At 41.7% G+C, this 19,972-nt stretch overlaps 1 protein-coding gene across 1 annotated transcript in view; it reads left to right on the plus strand.

Annotated features, from left to right (window-relative positions):
* DGKI (diacylglycerol kinase, iota) overlaps positions 1–19,972 on the plus strand; it is a 121,967-nt gene that overhangs the window by 93,519 nt on the left and 8,476 nt on the right. Inside the window, exons 27-28 of the mRNA XM_009578677.1 lie at positions 15,071–15,108; positions 16,663–16,783. Of these exons, the coding sequence (XP_009576972.1) occupies positions 15,071–15,108; positions 16,663–16,783 (159 nt within the window). The remainder of the gene's footprint in view (positions 1–15,070; positions 15,109–16,662; positions 16,784–19,972) is intronic.

Consider the following 19,972-nt stretch of genomic DNA (forward strand, 5'->3'; position numbering starts at 1 on the left):
TAACTAGCTGGTTAGTAACTATGGCCAACTTAGGTGCTTAGAGCTAGGTGGTATAAATATCCCTCTAGAGTACATTAAGGTATGGTTGCATCAGTACTGAAATCCAGAGACATACTGCAAGTGAGGTGGTAATTGCACTGGCAGAGTTGCACAAGGAATGGGAAAAAAAAAGGGGAGATTGTAACTGAGAGGGGAAAGTTCATCATGTAGCTCTGAATCTGGAATATTATTTTGGATCACAAAAGAAAAGAATATCTATTTTCTTCTGGCATTCAATTTGTACACAGTTACACAATCAGCAAAATTTCTGAACAATACAGTAAGTATTATTCAAGAAAAGTCCGGATGGGGAATAGTAAGGACTATTGCAAATGGAGCTGTAAGGACGTCTGAGCCTGGAAGTGTGTCACTGAAGTATGTGCACTTGGAGTGTGAAGTGACGAGTTAGGTATCAACCGACATTGTCCTTGGCTCCAGCCAAGATCTTTTTAGTCCAGTATAGTGGCTGTCAAACATATCGTCATTAATAAATTCTCTTCCATCTCCTTGATGTGTCATTTCTTAGTAAAAAAGTTGTAAAGAAAGTCATAAAAATGGACAAACATGTCAGACCAAAGATGTATCTAGCCCATCTAGTCCATTCCTAATGTCTGAGAGCATGGATCCCCTGACAAATAAGAGCATGAAAAAGGCAGAAGTATACAGTTTGAATTTCCTGGTGTACCCTATCAGCCTCCTGTAATCTACAGCTCATTGACTTTGTGAACCAGAGGCAGTTTTCTTGTTTAATAGTTCATCTGCTTTTTACCATGACCACAGCTTCTTAATATAAAGTACTGGAGACTTGTGAGAAGTTAACAGTATACCCCATTTCGCCAACCCTCAGAAGAAATTTGAAAACATTATGGTCTAATATACTATTTCAAGACCTGGACTCAAGCTGCTTGTTGGTGCATAAGCTTGTTAGTGATAGACTACTCTTGCTTTTTCATTTCCCTTGCATTTATTCTATTGCTTCATTTTTATCTATTAATGGAGCAACAGACAGTGTAAATGTATTTCCTTTGTATATCTTTAAACTTTAGTATTTCCTGCTGTCATAATGCTTTCCTTCTTTCCACTGTTTTTATACTGTTCTAGTTTTTCACAAAATCTTCCTGTTTGCCATCTACCATCTGCTGCCAGGGTCTGGCTTTTCAGGTTTGATAAACATCTCTGAATAGCCTCTTCCTTCCCTTTCTTCCTCTTCTCCCATAAGAAACCTCCTCTGAAATGCGGAGTGAAAGGCCTTGACCAATTAGTGATGTGATAGTGCTAGTTATTAGAAGTTTTGTGTGGAGTATCTAACTAGATTTGTCATCCATGTAAATATGTACGAGCTTCTGTCAAACACAAAAGGTTTCACATGCCCCAGTGACTTTTCAGAAAGAGAGGTCCAATACTTCGATTTCCTCTCTCCCACTATGCCACATACAGACCATGCTAAATATCTACAGTACTAGAAGGAAAACATGACAAAAGTGCTGTAGCACAAGCTGTTTTGAGCCTAAGTGCTTCTCAGCCCACTTTATGCATGTGTGGAGGCATCTAAAATGAACCTTGGATCTGAAATCTCTTATCTAAATAAAAACGGGAGGGTCCAGGACAGAGCTGAAAACTTATCTCTGAATTGCCTGTCTTTTATGGTGTTTATGCAGACCTCTTCTGGTATATTTTTCATGGAGTAGGTATCCAGCAGTCAGTTTTGAGACTCTTATTTTCATTAATAATCAGTACTCAAGTGTGTGCCTGTTCAAGATGTTAAACATTCATATGTAGTTTTATAAGGCAATAATGCTTTGGGGTGCACAATGGGGCAAGATCCAACTGTAGAATAACTTACCCTCACTGGCATCACTCTATGTCCTGTGTTTCAGCTGCTCTTCCCTATTATGGGGCACCTTTCTAGTGCTGATTTTCTGATGACGTGATGTGTTGGCCATTACTGAGAAAAGGTGCTTTTCTCATTTGTGTTGGATCTTTTGCTTTAACTTCCCATTTGGTTCCTGATCTTTGTTTTCTCTTCTTTAATCGTCAGTCCTCATTTTTTCTTCTACTGTTTCTCTGTGTTTGTTTCTTTCCATCATCCTTGTCTCCCTTTTCAAATGTCTCTTTCCCCTTAACCATGAGGTTGCATTCTGCATAGGTTCTCGCATTGTGCTCCTCCCTTTGGTTTCTGAATGTCCTGATTCTCCTCAGTGTGGACTGCCCGCTTCAAGCATTAGTTGCAAGCAGTAGCTGTAGCATCTGTAGTGTAGCAACTGAGTTGCTACCAGAATTAGCATCTAATGTGAGTGGCACTTCCATTAATCCCTGACAGGACAATGCTTTATGCTGTCTTGAAGAGAGGGTGAGGATAAAGCACCATCTATCTGGGACTGGGCATCTACTGAACAATTGTAGTAGCACACAATGCTCCTTGTGGACACGTGTTAAAGGCACCTTTATCAGTTACAAAACAGAGCCATTTTAATTGGCACAGAAAGGAAAACAGTACTGCTAGAAAATCCCAAACGTCAAAGAAAAAAACCAAACCTCTTAAAGATTTTTAGAAGGTTTGTGTTTTTTTTCTTGGTACAGGTAGTTAGGAAATACATAACTAAAGAGTGAAATCCATCTTCTTCTTTCCTTTCCTTTTCTTTTTTTTTTTTTTAAATTAAAAAAAAAACCAAACAAACACAAAGAGAGCAGACAAAACCCCTAACCCCCAAATTCCCTAACTGACTGACAAAATGGAACAAACTAAGTAAATACCAAAGCATAGTAGTTTAGACAGGGGATTAGGGTGATGGCTGTGAAGAATGAAAGGGAAGGGCTACCTGTTCAATCAGGTAGGCCCTGGTGCAGTTACATGCCCTGCAGCCTTGGAGGACAATGGTCTCTCTTTGGGTGTCAGGACTAGCTGAGTCAACATGTCAACAATGGGTGAGTGGCAGGGCCACAGAAGACCTGGTGGATGTCATGAGGGAGGGGGCAGGCAGCTCCCCTGTTAGTTTATGGTATCACCTGCTGTATTTTCACTCCATAAAAATCCCAGTCTTATGCTCAGGGGGCCTGAAGCTGTTGGAGATTATTGAAAGAAACCATATCCATTGTTTCTAGACCAGGTGTGGTACTGTGATGGGAATGCAGACTTCTAAGGCGTTGCCTGGCCAGTACACAGTCATTCCCTGATTATCATTGGGTGAATGGTTGAGGTTTACCAAACCCTTCCTTCATCCAGCATCTTTCAGTACTGCACTGTACACTGTATGTATGTTAGATCGTGCCCTGCCCACTCTTATTCACAGCTGGCCTGCAGAAATCTGTCTACAAGTTTTCCAATGCTAATGCATTGAATAATATTCTTATATTTTACATTACCTTTGGTCTAGCTTCATCTGGGTTACCTTTACCATTCTTTGGTTACCCTGTGTAACTGAGTTGGCTGTCCTTCATCATCACGTGAGCGACTGAGGGAAATGCTCTTAAAAAAATTACAATGAGTTCCATTTCCAATTCAGTCTTCTGAAAAAACAAAATACCAGCAAACTCTTGAGTGGTGTGTGGACATTCGCATGTTATTTTACTAATGGCAACTTGGAGCTGATGCAGTTCAATACTTGTTTGCCTAACTTCAAACAGAGGAGCCTTGCCTTTGATGGAACTACTCAAAGTTTTTAGTGGCTATACAACGCATCTCAAGTAGCAGTCAACTCCAGTGCTTAGTCCTTATGCATCTGAGTTGCATTTTGATCTGGAGACAGGAGATTCCAAATACTTATGTCTCTGGTCTCTTGATTTTCTTGTTTCTCTGTAAACCCATGAAACTGAGCTTTTTGCCTTGTTTGCTTCTAGCACACATGCTTTTTTGCTGCATCAGCATAGTTTCTAGCAAACTTTGCTGTGATAAAACTCAGTTGTTGTTTCTTTTCTTTTTTCCTGTAATAGATTCCAAATTCATGAGGGAATAGGGGACAACTGAGAAATTAAGACAAGAGGCAAATATATTCAAAAGCGAAATTTTGGAGTCAGTTAGTTATTACAACATCATAATATGATACAAAGGGTGAAGATGAAGGACAATATTTCTGCTTCGAAAGACGAATGGCGACACTCAAAGATCTTTCAGATTCTGGCAGATAGTGGTTCCATAATGATACTTAGAGTCATCCAGTCTAGATATCCTATCCTTAGGAGAGATTTGTGCAGAGCCAGGAGTTCATTAGAAGTGAAATGGGTTTAAATGGTGACCTTCAAATTAGCCTCTATTAGAAGAGTTTTCCACAGGGATTGCTTGGCCCAGGTTCAAACTGGAAGCTTGGGGTGGGAGGTGTAATTCTGTCTCTAGATATCGTTCTGGATGGAGGGAGCTTCCGTATGAATTATACGGAAGGGACTGGTCAAGTGTGTGCCTGGAAGGCAGTGTCTGCTCCGTCCCATACAGGGAAATGCTTTGCTATGCAGTATCTGCTCCTGCCTTGGAGGCAGAATGTGCTGTGCATTATGGTATTTGCTCCAGTGCTGTCTGCTCCATTAAAGAGAGGAGGTCTGAATCCATGCAGGGAGGAGGATGGCTGTAGGAGCCCCAGAAAAGAGCACAAGAGCTGAGAACACTTCCTGGGACCTCCAATACATGGGATTTCCTGTCGTCCCTGGCAGCCTGTGGGAACTCTTTCAATCTCCTTTCTTCTTTCTGGAGCCACTGCCCACTAGTCTGGCTAGTCATAGTCTGCAAAGGGATGTTCTCCTCAAGAGTTTCTTAAGCATCCTGCCATCCTGAAGAAAAGGACGAGCAGGGAACTACAGATGAACCCAAACGTCTCAGTGCTGGTAGAATTTTAAAAAAAAAAAAAAAAAAGGCACTCTGTTTTGTACACCAGATTCCTTCAAGTGAGAGAGTGATGGTTTCGTGCAGCTCCAGCTGAGAAGCTATATTCTTCAGGGTGATGTTGCAGCCATTTACCTAGCAACAAATTGAAATGTCTTGGAATGCTTTCTCTGAACAAATCAAAGACAGTACAGTGGGGGGCTCCTGACTGCAGGTATTTATTTTGATTAATTAGCCACTTTGAGAAGAAAGCCCTCCTGGATAGTGTTTTGAACGTATGTCTGTGGCCAGCTGAGCCAACAGTTGCTTGGGGATCTGCTTTGAGTTTGTTCATTTACTTCTCAGCTCGGCAGAGGCTGGTATCGATGCAGAGCCGTGGTACCCATAGCAAGATAAGGCATTCTGTCAAAGCACTTCTTTAGGGCTGAGGGAGGTCCTCTCTGCCCAAAACCTTTAAAGTTGCCTACACCCCACCTCTCATCACATCTAAGCAGGCTGAGGGGTCAGTAGGCAGCTGGGAGGAAGAGGTTTGGCAGATGTCGGCATCTGAATGAGTAATAGAGGAAAACTGGGAAACGTTTCTTTCCAGATGGCCACTGCCATTATCCCTTTCCCTTCAGGAGGAAGTGAGAGTAAGGAATGTGTTGTCTGAATCAGGGCACCTATTTTCAAGCAGAAGCCCTGGGTAACCTTGCAACCTACTTTGCTCCTGTTTTTGTTTCTGATGGAGGCTGCTCATGGTCAGATAAGAGTGGCAACTAGCTAAAGTAAAACAAGAAAACAATTCGCTCCACCCGCCAAAGATTTTGGCCAGCAAATAAATGCTTAAACTGACTTTCAGATTATTTAGTCCTACTGTGAAGCCCTAGCCTGCTGAGGAAGAGTTACTTAGATATTGCCAGGCAAAGGCACTGCAGCCAGCCTTGTAGTGGCAAAAAACTGAAGGGAGTGTGGTAGGAGTGCCTGTGATAGTAATGCTCCACCAAGTTAGGGAAGGGGGAGGAAAAGTGTGGCCCACAAAGTTCCTTTTTTTGCTATCCTTTTTATTTTTAAATAAAAAATAAATCATTGCTTAATTATTTTACCTAGAATTCTCTTCCTGCCAAAGTAATGCCATTCTATTGATAAAGTGGATGCATTAGTCAGCCAAAGTCTTCTCTGCCTTGTGTTCTCGCTTGATCAGAGACATTTTCCTCCACCACATCGCTCCTGAACATGACATTAATTGTTCCTGTCTTGGCTTAAAAATAAAAATGGTGGAAGGGAAAAGGAAAGAAAAAAAGTGACGATGTCTGCCAGATGGTACTTAGTTTATCTGCAACTCTTCTTTGGGTTTTTTGACCATTTACAAAGGAAGTCTTTTTTCTTTACGGTCATTCCTTCCTTTTGTAAATCTGAGTTAAACGGTCTTGCAGGAAAAGTCCGGCATTAGGGTCTGAATACTTCCACTTCTAACTATCAACTGCACTCTCAGCTCAGCACCAGCGCCACATAAACAATTTGGGTGGACTCTAATTGGCATCAAAGTACCTTTAAACTAGTCTGACAGTGCAAATGGGGCCTTAAAGGCAGCTTGAGTGTAATTTACATCCGCTTGAAAGCCTCTTTATCCTTCCAGAGTTGTATGAAGGGACTTCTGTGTAAGTGAGAATCTAGCCTTTCTTTCCCTCCAGCAAGCCTGTGTGGTTATTTTTACTTTTTTTTTTCCTCTCTAAACAGTGGTTTGATGCTGTGTGTTGTTTGAATCTAAAATTCTTAAAAGGAAAAGGTTTGTAATGCATTTTTATAACCACCTGAGTAATGGATGATTTTTTGCATGTAAAAATTTTTGTCTTATTCCCAAGTTAGGCAAACAGATGCAGTCAAAACCGTGTCAGATCTCTCCTTTGAATCTGCACAGGATGCAGGGCTTTTGTAACTAAAGGACAACCCACAAATGTTTAAAAGGGTTTTCCACCTCTTTGTGCAATCCTAGAAATAGATGTTACTGAGGTATGGCTTATTCAGAGGACCAGCATGCTTCAAAAGCGTCTCTCAAACCACAGGAGAATGTGTGCTTATGCACATGTTTTCCTGTACAGACGGATTAGCTCGAGATGCTGTGTGAAGGCCTCCATAATATGCCCCTTGCTGAATAGTCATCAGACTACCTGTGTCTGGCTGCTGTTCAGCTGATGTGCTTTTGAGCTTTTGGTTGCAGCAGGTTGCCGCACTGTCGGTTTTCTTGGTCCCTTGGGAGCATTTTGAGCTCTTAGGCTCTTTATTTGGTTTTCTTTCATGGAAGTAGTGCCTCGCAGCACTGCTGTCGTGAGCTACCTAGACTGGTGCCATTGCTCTCAGATTTCCTAAGAAGCCTAAGGCCTTTCCTAAAGCTGAAATCCTGTGGGGAAATCTTGTTTACCACCTGTTTCTTTAGGATAGTGGGTAGTGGCAGCAAACAAATACATTTTGGAAAAATTTTAAAAATCAATGACTTTAGCCAGCACACGAGATATTATGTTCTAGGCAGGAAGCCTCGAAACTGCATGTATTTTTGCTGTCATATTTCCATCATGGTTTGTATACAGTCTTTGGGCTGAGACAGAACTCCTCTAGCAAGTCCAGGAACCTTTCCCCATTCCCACACCAGACAGCTCCTTCAGATGTAGACCGCCAGCATCTTCTTTCTCATGGCTGATGTTAGATTAGAAAGGGATGTTGCTGACATATAGGGCTAGGCATTCTAAAATGGCTAGTGAGAGACTTTTTTTCTTTTTCAGCTATAATTGACATTTATAAGTTGATGTCGCTTCAGTCTTACAGACAATCAAGTTCCCCATCAAAATGTCCCTTGTTTACTTGTAATGCAGCCTCCTTCTTGAGCATTGAAATGTGAAACTGGTTCCCTTGGTCTGTTAGCCATCTTTTTGCTGAAGTTGTTCCATTTTGATTGCTCAGCACCAAAGTTTAAAAATTGTGCAAAAATATTCTTCTGTTTGGTGCAAGAATTTTTTGGTTTTTTACTAAATGTCAGCTTTAGTTCAATGTGGAGGTAAAAATCAGCATAAAAAGAAAACAAGATGGAGGTTAACACCTGATGCAGATAGAGCCAAGAGTCTTACTATCAACAGCACTACTAAGCTTTACATTCAGGCAGATTCCCCAGCTACTGCTGGTTTTGGGCTGTTTTTACAGGGTATTCTCATGAAGATGGACTTTTTTTTGCCTGTGCACAGCTGTAAGAAAAAATTCAGTCCTGATGGTTATGATAGGACCAAATGTTTGTGTCCTTATCTTGGCATAAGTTGTACACTGTTATAATAACGAGCTCCAAAGGGGGTGTGTGTCCCTTGTAGGGGCTTGATGCAGCTTTTTTGGCCCAACGAGTTAGCCAATATTCAGGGACCTTTGCTCCATTCTGTCGGGTGGAAAATTTGGTTCTAAGAGTCAGACAGCTGTTTGATGTAAAGTCCTTTTTCAGTCAACACAGAAGAAGTGATTTTCTTGTGCAGAAGTTCAAGTAAGTCTTCATAGTGGACGTTTTGCTTTTGCTACTTTTATTTTTGCTAGCCTTTTGCCTCTCTTATACCCACACAAAGCTTTAACCATATATTTCTGGGTTTTTTTGCCAGCATCTAGGAGACCCCTCAACCCACAAGGCTTAAGTTCCTTTTACTTTTTTTCATGGTCTTCAGTAGTTGCTTCCAGTACTTGCAGGTGCATAAAATACATGAAGAAACATTTAATTGCTCCTTCTATGCAGCTTAGCTTCGAAGAGAAATGTTTAAGCATTGAGATTACTTGAGATTTTGGACTTGAGATTTGCTGTAGATCAAACACCTGTGAGCTTACAGTCATTCCAACAAGGTGTTATTAATTTTTTAATTTAATTTCTCAGTTATGTACACAGTTTGGCATACGTATTTTAAAGGTCTTTTTTTTCTGTAAGTTTAAAAGCATGTTAAATATTGGGAAGAGGTAAAGGGTTTGTAAAAGCTCAAATGCAGAGATTTGCAACCTTTCTTCACCGTGGATCCCTAAAACTTTTCTATGGGACTGGCAGACCCTTCAGAAATATCAAGTGTATGCGGTGCTCTGTATTTTAGATGCTTGTTTTTCATAGTCATCTCAGAAGGGAAGTAGCCCACAAACCAATTCCTCATGGCACCCTCCACCCCTTTCATCTGCAGGCCAAGGCTGAAGGTCACAGCTAGAGTAGAAAAAAGTCAGTTCTGTACATTTCTGGATAAGTTACGTTACTGTCAGTTTTTCATACTAGATTTGATCTTTACTAGATTGTTCAAAGCTATTACAAGTAAACTGTTGTTTACAGAGAAAAGAATGTATTTCTGAATGATAATCTGTATGGACTTCACACTCACTTGAGAGCATACCTTTTGAGTGATTGAAATAGAAGTTATTATTGATTTCTATAAAACTAGTGGGAAATTTAGAATGAGGGCTTGTTTTCTTATCATTTCTGTAATGCTGATCTTTAACAGCTCAGAAGATTCCAGCTGTGTAAAAGCACTCTTCTAGTCAGGGCCAGCTTTTAACTTCTCAACGTGTAAAACAGTAATTACTTTAAATTTCTGACTCTATGAATTTCACAAAGTCTACAACAGCAATAAAGAACTGGAAATGTTCTGGAAGCTAATGATAGGCCAAGTTAAGTTTAATAACTCTCAAGAAATTTCATGATGTCACCTTCTGCTGCAGTTTCTTCTTCATTATCAGCTCAGCAGGGTTTGAGCGAGGCAGTATTTCATGGGGTGTTCCTTAAGAGTTCCCCTGAGCAAATCTAGCAGGAGATGGTGGTGGACACTGAGGCTCAAATTCTGGGAGCCCCACACTAAAGCTCTAATGTCTCATATTTTTTATTAGCTGCCTCTAACCAGTAAGAAACATCCAGCACTGAAATGCAGATGGCATATCATATTCCAAGAGCTGAACTGGAGCGTTAGCTGTGTCTTAGAAAGGGCTGGACAATTGCAGGCACTGCCTGATAAATGAGGTTTCTACAGGGTCCTGATCAGTTCAGATCATCAGCTGTCTTACTGTGTCTTTTGAAAGAGCTAAAGATTTTATGAGCCCTGATTTTGTTGAAGTTATGGTAGTTGAATTCTGCCATAATTTCCCATGTGCTTAAATGTTGTCATACACTAATCAGATGCATTGTTAGCCTGGTACTTTTTAACCCATGGTAAGATGTATTATTGCAAATAATACTTTGCTCTCACACTGCATTTCATTCATAGATCTCAAATTGGCTGCATTTTAATCATGGATGTGACAAGTCCTTTGTGTGGTACTTATACTTTAAAACATAGTTTTAAATGATTCTGCTCCCTCCAGTGACAGTTCTTAGACCCTCACTAAAGAATTGCCTGGAGATGGTGAAAGCTTCAAAATAGCCACACATTTTTATCAGCATTCTCTGTGGCTTAGTTTATATAGCAGTAGTGTGTGCAAATATGGCGTGGAAAGGGTCAGATCAGGTGTGCAATCTGGCTGGTAAAATCTGGAAGATGTTTATGGTTTATGAATAACTTTTACTCACTTAAAAAGACACATTATTCCTGTACCACTGACAGTGACAGACCGCAGAACTGTACTGTTCTTTGAGATTCTTTCCAGTGAAAGCCAACTCCTCTTACTGACTCACTAATGATTATTTGACTAACTTACTAAATATCCTCCATGTCAACCTACTTCAAACAAAGAACCTTGTGATCCTGAGATATTACCTACAAGGGTTTATGAGAATTTTTTTCCCCATGTTCTTTCTGAAAGTGTTCTAGCAGCAAAATTCTGGCATGACGGTAGCCTGGTGCTAAGCCCTGCTTATGTCCTTGGTGTTAAGCTGATCAGCAGCTTTGGGATCAAGAGGGAATTTTCCTGCACGGCACACGGGAAGGGCTGGTTGTTGGTTGAGGTTTTCCTTGCCTGTGATGCTTCTGAGAATTTGCCTTGCTTTTGAAGTGAGCAAGGTGGTGTCAATGTTTTCTGCCCCTTTCCTGCTGCTTTCTTTTGACGTGTTGCAGTCGTGGGTCTGTCTTTGTTAGCCCTTCCATTTGTGAGGCGTTCTCGTGCTGCACTGGTATGTTATACAAAGAGCTCCCAAAATTCCTGAGACCATGAGTATTGCCTGGTCCCAGCAGTATCATACCTTGGAAACCCTTAAAAAGAGGACCCCCCATTTTGTCCTTGTTTGGTTGTCCTTCTCGCAGGTGATCAGACATATCTCCTGGCATCATGCAATTCTGAAGGATCCCCTCTCTGTCTGAATCTGGCTCTTAATTTAGCTACTGCAAGTTGGAGGTCATTTTCCCTAATGGTCATTTTCCCTAATCCGTGGAGGGAGATGTGCAACAGGAACTATTGCAGGGACGCCAGGTTGCTTTCTGTGGAGGGTTATTTTCTCTTCTGACCATCCAGGCAGCCCTGTGAGACCTCCTTGGCATCTTGCAGCCTCTGAAGTTACTGGGTACAAACACCTCGCTCCTTTGTTACCTGTTTCCCAGTGTTTAATGACTGATTTTGCAGTGCTGTTTTAATGCTGCTGACTTCACATGCAGAACCAGAGAGCAATTGTGATTTAGTAGGTTAATTTTATGGCTGGGGAACAAAAATGTTTATTGTAACTCAGTGACATTAACATATTTTCAGAATATGAAATAAAAATAGCTGTTTCCAATAGAAGCAGTGGGCACTAACATAGAAATAACATGAGTTACACATGCCACAGGAAAGGTATCGGTTTTGGCATATGTGGATGTACTAGTAGGTGTTTTTCCCATGTCTCAAGCTGCACTAGCTTGCAGCATTACCAGAATTCAATTAGCAGCCTTTTTAACATGGCTTTTTTTCTGTTAGTGCATTATCTACTTGTAGTTGTTCAATATTTAATTTATAAATCAAGTGTGTGGGCGGGGGTTTTTTGTTTGTTTTGGGGTGGTTTTGGGGGGTTTTGTTTGTTTGTGTTCAGTTTCTTTTAAATGAGGTTTTTTTTTTGTAAGTTGGCCTGTGGGGGTGGTTAGAACCCCGTCTCAAAATTCACCCAGTGGAAACTAAAAGCTGCTAGTCTCTAGCAGCTGTTACATACATAGTCTGCATTTCTGGCTGTATATATCCTAGCAGGTAATTGTTTCTGTCAAGATCCATCACCCTAGGCAGCGACTGACCCATTTGCTGGCAGTTTCAGCAGAGAGGTCAGTGATGGAGCAGGGACGGAGCAGGGGCTGTCCGCAAGGGTGTACCGGTAGAGAGGGTTGAGCTCCACTGAGAAGGCAGCCTGGGGAGTCTGCCACCACGGCAGACTGTGTGCTTCCTCATTATATGGACAGAGCACTTCAGTCTCCAGTCTTGTCAAGCTGTCACCTTTCATCAGCAATAAATCTGCTTGCTATATAAATGAAAAAGGTAATAAAACATTTTTATTAGTCATGACAAATGCTTGTCTTAGCAGAAGTTGAGAAAATAATGACTTGATTTAAATATTTATTAAATCAAGTAATTTTGAGGCATTTTTAAGACCTGAAGGTATTTTATGATATGATAAAACAATTGCATAATTCATGTGATATATTACACCAGTGGTACAGTGTTGCTCAGAAGAAATAAAACCATTCTCACTTTAATGTTTTTAATTTTAAGCTAGCCTGGCATTGCATGTTAACAGCATTTTTGTCCAATTTCTCAGTCTGCTCTCCCTTGTCAATGCCATCTGCTTGCTTGTTTTACCACCTCTTTAACAACCAGGTGATTTTTCCCATCTTCACCCTCCTCCTCAATATGCCCAGCAGTCCCATTTGGGTTTATGGGGTTAGTGTGCTAAGCAATATTCATATGTTTATGTAAATGTGTTCTAAAGAACCTTTCTCCATTTCTAGTTCCATAGCTTCTAAATCTTCCAGCGTCCTGACTTATAGCACTGAATTATTTTACTGTAGTCTAATCTGCGTGTTATGCCAGCTGGTTTTGTTGATCTGTAATGTATTCATTTATGCAATAGGTTCTACTCTAGCAAAGCACTTAAAATTAAGTGTGCAGGTAGACTTGGTGAAAAGAATGTCGTTAGCTTAAACCTAAGCACCTGCCTAAATGCTTTGCTGGATTGGAGGCTTAGGAAAGAGAGGAAAAGGTTGGTCTAATTATGTTGAATGTGTTTTAGAGCTCCTTTATCCTAATAGCCTTATCACCAGACCAACCTCTGATTACGGATAAGCAACATAGAAGATTTCTCATGGCTTGCCAGGCTTTTCTTTCACTTCATCGTTTTCTAGATCTCTCTCCTGGCTTTTCTTAAAAACTATAAACTTAAGCATGGTTTGCATAAGAAAATGTATCTCTGCCTCTTAGGAAGTAAACTTCAGGGAAGCCATGTCTTAAAATACTGGATGTAGAATGCAACGAAAAGCTGGTGTCACCAGTTCATTTGATGTTTGTGTGTGTGAGGAGAGCAAAATATTTATACAAGTCCAGTTTGCAGTAGCCCACAGAATAAATGTGGCAGTGAGACCAGATTGGCAAAAAAGGAGGAAAAAGGTAAAATGAATGACACAGGGGTTAAATTCTGCTCTGCTATTAATTTGGGCTGAGTCAGTATTAGAACTATTGGAAAAAAAAGAAGGATGTAAACCACTGAAAATGAAATCTGAAGAAAAGATGTACATGTATTTTTCCAGTTCTAACTCTTACCTGCTGGCGTTTGTCTTTTTCTGTTCCTCAAATCTGTGTGCCCTCGCTCCCACAGATGACAGGGGGATTTGCAGGACTTAGTTTAACTCATGGTCACTGTAAAACTGCCCTAAATCCAATGTAACAAGAATTGCTGCTACTGCTTTCCCAAGTCAGAACTTAGCTGGACTGCGTTTTTGCTTTTCCTGCTGCTGCGTGGCCAAGGCATGAGGCATTGCCGAGACCAGAAAGCCACGCACAACCCCAGGTGTTTTCAGAGAAAGGGACATTTGTTGAGTCGTCTTTGCACACCCTTCCTCTTCTGCAGTGTTTAGCTTGGATATGTTGTCGTTTCTGAAGCCGTAACTAACAAGCTCCTCGTGGAATTCACACTGTGCAGTTTCCTGTGTGTTATTTTTCAGAGGCAAGGCTATACTGTGATTTTCTTTCTCCCTCGTTCCTCCCTACGTGAGCTTTTGGCATCTTTATCAAGGATGGCACTTGAGCAAATGCTTAACTTGATTGCACTGCCTAGACTCGAAGATAGAAATGGGCTTAGGCACTCTTGAAAAAGTATGAACTGAGGCAGATGTTTAAAGCTTTCTAAGATGCAAACCAAGTAAGTGCTTTCTCAGAAAGATTATTCGTAATTGTTTTTTACTATATATATCATGATAGGGAGAAAGAGGAAAAAAAAGCGAAAATAGTTGCATAGCAGTAGATTTGTAACAACTTCTCGTGTTTGTGGTTAGTTGCCACCACGGTGTTTTTAGCTGAATGCAGCCTATACATAGGGCAATACAGAGTCCCAGGCTTTTGCCTTCTTTCTTTTTAATGGGCGCGGGGCAGACAGTAGTGGGTGGTGAGCAGCTCCCGGCTCTGTGCACAGCTCTGTCCTGCCTTGCCGTGAGCCTTTGTTCACTTTGCCTCTCTTTGTCTCTCTTTCCTTCTGTGTCTGTTTAAATTATAAAGGCTAAAAAGGTGGGGACTGGCTCCTGCTCTGTGTTTGACCCTGCCTGCCAAACCCGGGGGACTTGCTGCCCACTGGCATGTCAAAATATTTTTGTAATACAAATAATTATTAAGAAATTTCTATTTTGCCACCTAATCATCTGCAACTTGAGACTCTCAATGTATTTGAGACTGACTGACCACTCCACCATCAGTATGAATAAAGTCTGGGAGGTCTGAGGATGCTTTCAGGTTCTCTGTTTGACATTGACGTCTTCAGTGACAGCTCAGGTGCCAGAGACTTGGGCCCACCCTGTGGACACTGTTGAAAGGTCCCTGAAGTGTCTCAGGGCAAAAAGTCAGATAGAAGCATGCAGTTCCAGGGCAGCATTGGAAACACTGGCTTGATGTCCCTACAGCTTTCGTGCGACATGGGAAGTCTTCCATCTGCCTGCCAGTGCAGGGTTCGCTTTGGTTTTGATAGTATATGAGAATGCAAGTGGATTGAGGCATTGGTCTTAACTGGCACATACTGTGAGCTATGTTCTCAGCTGTGAGGCTATATGCATAATGCTTTCTGCCTAACATCAGTTTTCTGTTTGTCTTTTGCAGCACTTTTACAGGCAGTCATAGCTGGTGATCTGCTGAAGGTAAGTACAGAGCACTGAGTGTCCACTTTTTCACAGCTTTTTGCAGGTCTGATATACTGTAAATTTTATCACACCTCTGCTCAAAACATAAATAGACTGCTGTAGGGACTGCTGGCAAATGCCATTTTACGGCCTTTCCAGGAAACCCTGAATATTAGGGGAACACATCAGTCAGGTGAGATGTGAAATTTGAGTGAATAGGATCTGGTGTTAGACAGCACCTTTCAGCCCAGGATTCATAGTGCACTGCACAGAGCAGCGTGTCAGTTACTAACAGGGAAATTACTATACTGGCAAATGCAACACTGAACAGCAGGGTAGTTCTGACAGCCTTACACAGTAAAGGATATTTTACGGCAGTGAGGTTGGTGGCCAAGCCCCTAGAGTTGCTAGAGACTTCTTAACTTCTACCTAGGCAACCACCAGACCAGGTAGAACAAACCTCAGCTTGTTGTTTTATTGTCTGATGGATGTCTCAAAACATGTAGTGTCTTGGTATTGTTAGTTATTGGGAGGAAAAGGCACCCATGCAAAAATGTTTTGTGCCCGAAGTCTGAAGTTCCATGTCTGACAGTTATTCAGGCTGTGTGTTTCAGTAGCCAAGTCAGGATTTGAAAACATGCCCTCGAATTTGGATGAGGACTGTGATTAATGATTGCAATTTTATCTGCGAGAAGCCAGCTTGGAGCCATTTGTAAAAATGACAGTACTGTTAGGCCAACTCTTTGCCTGCAGGTGCCCCTTCTATACCTCTGCCCCTGCGCTTGTGGCTACAGCATCTAGGGAGCAGTCCTTCAACCAGCAGTCATAAAAATATTGTCCCCTTTCCGCTTCTTGAAAACTTTTTGCCTGAGTTTGCTCTGACAGGGAAACTTCTTGCCTTCTTCAGATGTACTGCATCATAAACGATGCCCCACTGTCGCAATCCTCTCCCTCTTTTCCGCAGCGATCTGCACTGCAACCCTCCCCGCCCCGCCGAGCTTGCAGCATTTCGGAGACCTGGCCGGTTGCTGTTTCCTGCCCATTCTTTCCCCGCGTAGTGCTTCCCCCTCCGCCAGCCCCGGGTAGGGGACAGAGAGTGAGAAGGGAGACCTGGGGCAGCTGAACCCCACCTTCCTGCAGATTTTTGAGTTGGAGTTTTCGGGTTTAGTCAGAACGTGTTTGTCTCCTGTGCTGAGGAAAAATCGGAATTTTCAGTAGAGACGCCAGAATTTTCTATCAGATACATACATTTTAAAATATCCCAACAGCTTCACCAGAAGTGGTTTGCAAGCATTGCTAGCAAGCAATAATTCATTGCCAGTAGAGTAGCAATGTCTCATTGTTTAGGAAATACAAACTGCTCTTCTTAACCCATGTAATTGTCAATACTTCTAGCTTCAGATATTTTTTTCATTGGGTCTAAAAGCTGGCTTTAAAGTAATATTTTATTTCATTTTATTCCATTTTTGTACTGACCTCCTATGAAAATTAGTAAATAATTTTCCTGCATATTTGTTTTTCTGCTCCTTCCATCTTATCCTTCTGTATGGCTTTTTTTTTTTTTTTTTCCAGTTCATAGAATGCTGTAAAAAAGGAGCCAACTTGTTAATCCAAGGACCTGATCACTGCTCCTTGTTGCACCATGCTGCCAAGACTGGGCATGGCGAGATTGTGAAATACATCCTGGAGCATGGTGAGTCACAGTGAGCAAAGCCACAGAGCGCTGTACTTCAGCCAAGTGTCAGTCAGGTAAAACCACACCATGTGGCTAGAAATGCCCTCACTCATCTGTGGTCACCCTCAATAAAATGTCCACCTGCAGCATCTGTGAGCAGGAGGCTAGGAATGTGGTAGCAATGACAGCGATGGCTCCAGATAAAGGGAAAGTGTGGAAACAAAAATAAAGATGGCTTTTGAGGAGGATGGGTGTTTTCACAGTTGCATCAGTTGTGAAGAAGCAGCGTGATGCTCTAGTTAGAACATAGGCATAGGAATCCTCTGAACTAATTTAGTTTTCAATTAGAGCATATGTTGTAGAAAGCATCTAATCTCCGTTAAAACATTCACAGCGATGGAGAGACCCTCCAACCATTGGTATTATTTCAGTATTTAATAACACACTGGTTAGGAATCTGTGCTTTTATTTCTAGACTGGATTTGCCTAGCTTCCCTTGCAACCTTCCAATATTATGTCTCTGTTAGATTCAAGACCACACGATAACAAAAATTTATGATCTCCATTTTATATTTATATTTATAGGCTGTGATCATGCCACTTCCCTTTTTTCCTTTCGACTCTTTTTATCTTTGTCAGTCACAGGATCGCAGGCATGCTTACTCAGGCTATGCAGCAATTTGTGTGTGTACATACGTTTGAGGCAGTCACATTTAGGAGTTTCTGCCTGTTGAATTACCGTAATCTTGTCCACTGGTTTCTGGAGAGTGGTACAGTAATATTGTCACTGCTCTGCACGCAGAGCTGAAGTCCCAGTGATCAGCCTCCATGGTACAGTAATATTGTCACTGCTCTGCATGCAGAGCTGAAGTCCCAGTGATCAGCCTCCTGCACTGTAGGAAATGTTTTCTAGTCCTTTAAACATTCTTGTAACTCTTCTCTGATCCCTTTTCAAAATATCAATGGCTATTTTGACTTCTGGATGTCAAAATCAGCTATATTATTTCAGCAGCAGTGCTAGCACTAAACACAGAGACTGCCTCTGGCAATTGGAGTAAGTGTTAGCTAATGCTTGAAAGTTACTGCAGAAATTGTACGGAGAGAAGAAAAAAGCACGACTCATAGGAAAGGAAGAGGCAATAATCCATCTGTTAACATTTATGTTAACTGGAATGGGATTTAGCTCGAGCTTGACTCCGAAGTTCAGCTTTTACATATAGGTGTTGTGTAATCTATGGGTCTAAGTTCCTGTACTATCAACAGAGATCCATGACTCAATTCATTTGCTCCTGTATGACAGAGGTACTAGAGGAGACCTGTCCTCTCTCAGTGGCAGATGGAAGTGAGGAGGGCATCTTTAATAGCAGCAGACTTCTAGCATGACTAGCTCAAGGGAGACCCTAGTCAAAGTAGTCATTGCAGCCCAGCAAGCGATTCAGCTGATGATTACCTGTGCGCTTCGTTCATTTAGCTAAACATAACTATGTAATGTCATTTGCCCTTGGATATCCAGGACATCTGCATGGGTCTACAAGATAACATACAAGGCCTGTAGGAGACCCATACTGGACTGGCAGCTGGAGCCCAAGCAAGCATCCCTGTCATTCCAAATGCATCCCAAGACCTGCTCATAGGCGTATCGAATGGCACAAAATATCTGCGTGTGGGCAACTCAGCTGTGGCCCAGATACCTGACTGAGCTGCTACTTTCCTCTTTTATGTATAGATACCTACACATGGGTAGCTAAGTGTAGCTGGCCTTATATCCAAATATTGGCTAGTTTTCTCCCCAGTTGTAACAAGTCTTACCAGTGCTAACTCTACCTCCTATTTAACTTCTCTGGATTATCTCATTAGTCACATTGACATATACTTGCCTCTGAATTCTGTAGACAAGCGTAATTTCACTTCATTTTCTTATTGCCTGTGGTCTCTTCTCACAGTGCACATGACCTGTGCCAATTCACTGTCATGGCTGCCTCTCCAGGATTTTTCTTAGGCACATATACCTTAACTTACTCACAGTCTGACCCAGTTACCGTTCCTTTGGTGAAGGTTTAAAATGAGATCATTTAAGCTGGTAAGGATGTGAGCAGGGAATCCACGGGAATTTTTGAAGTGAATAGAGAAATGTGAGGGATTACGGACTGTTAGACAAAGACAAACCAGAAGGTTGAGCAAATGTCAGCTCAGTTCCTCTCTCCCCGCTTTATCCCCAAGGATGGCAGGAAGCTTTTGCAGCTTTCCAGACCCATGTCCTCTGGGCTTCTCCAAATGCATTGTTTGTTTAACATTCTTTGGGGATCAGAGAGTGCATGGGACAATGCTGTAACGGGGGCCTCCTCTCTTCTCCCACCAAGCAATTAATGAAACTCATTTCTACCCTGGGCACTTCTCAGTCACAAACGAGCTCTCTTGCTGAATCATCATCATCATAATGTCCTTGTTTTTCTGTTGCGTTCTCTGGCATCTGGCATCTTCTCAACATTAATTAGTGTATAAGACTCAATCCAACGCTACTAATATCTGAGGCTTTCGCTGTATCTAGCTTCTCATTTCTGCTGATATCCACCCTTGATAAAAATGGGTCTTACTCCTGTTCTAGCAATTACCTCTGCCCAGCCATACTTCCTCTGCAGTTTGTCTGCTTCCCATGGAAGAGACATGGCTGGAGAGAGTTAATATTAATAAGACTTCTACGGCAAAATACCCTCCAGCACACAGCACGGAAAACCTGTTATTAATCACACAGGGAAAATCGTCTGAATATCTTTAAAAAATGACAACAACAACAACAACAAAACAAGACAAAACCTACCATACCAGGAATTTTAACTGCCTAGTGTGAAACTAGTGGGATGAATCAAATGTGATACAGGAGTGGGGAATCCCCCCCTGCCCATACACTGGGATTATGAAGGAGGAAAATGGTGTAGTGATGCTGTGACTGTCCTTTGTGGAGATGGCTTTATGCTTTCTGCAAACATGCAGGCGACATTAATGCGAGAGGTTATTCTGTGATCTTGATCAGAATGATTTCAGATGTTAAATTAGAAAAAGCAGAGATGACTCACACAAGGAGACTGCTGTGCAGTATTGCCAGATACTTAGCAGTGGACTAGCACAAGCCTGGAATAGCAGCTGAAGCACCAGTGTCGTAGGTGTCCGGACGACAGCTGCATACTGCTGCAGGAACAGTTGTGCTGG

This window comes from Fulmarus glacialis, unplaced genomic scaffold (genome assembly GCF_000690835.1).
Source record: "Fulmarus glacialis isolate BGI_N327 unplaced genomic scaffold, ASM69083v1 scaffold35, whole genome shotgun sequence".
NCBI lineage: Eukaryota > Metazoa > Chordata > Aves > Procellariiformes > Procellariidae > Fulmarus > Fulmarus glacialis.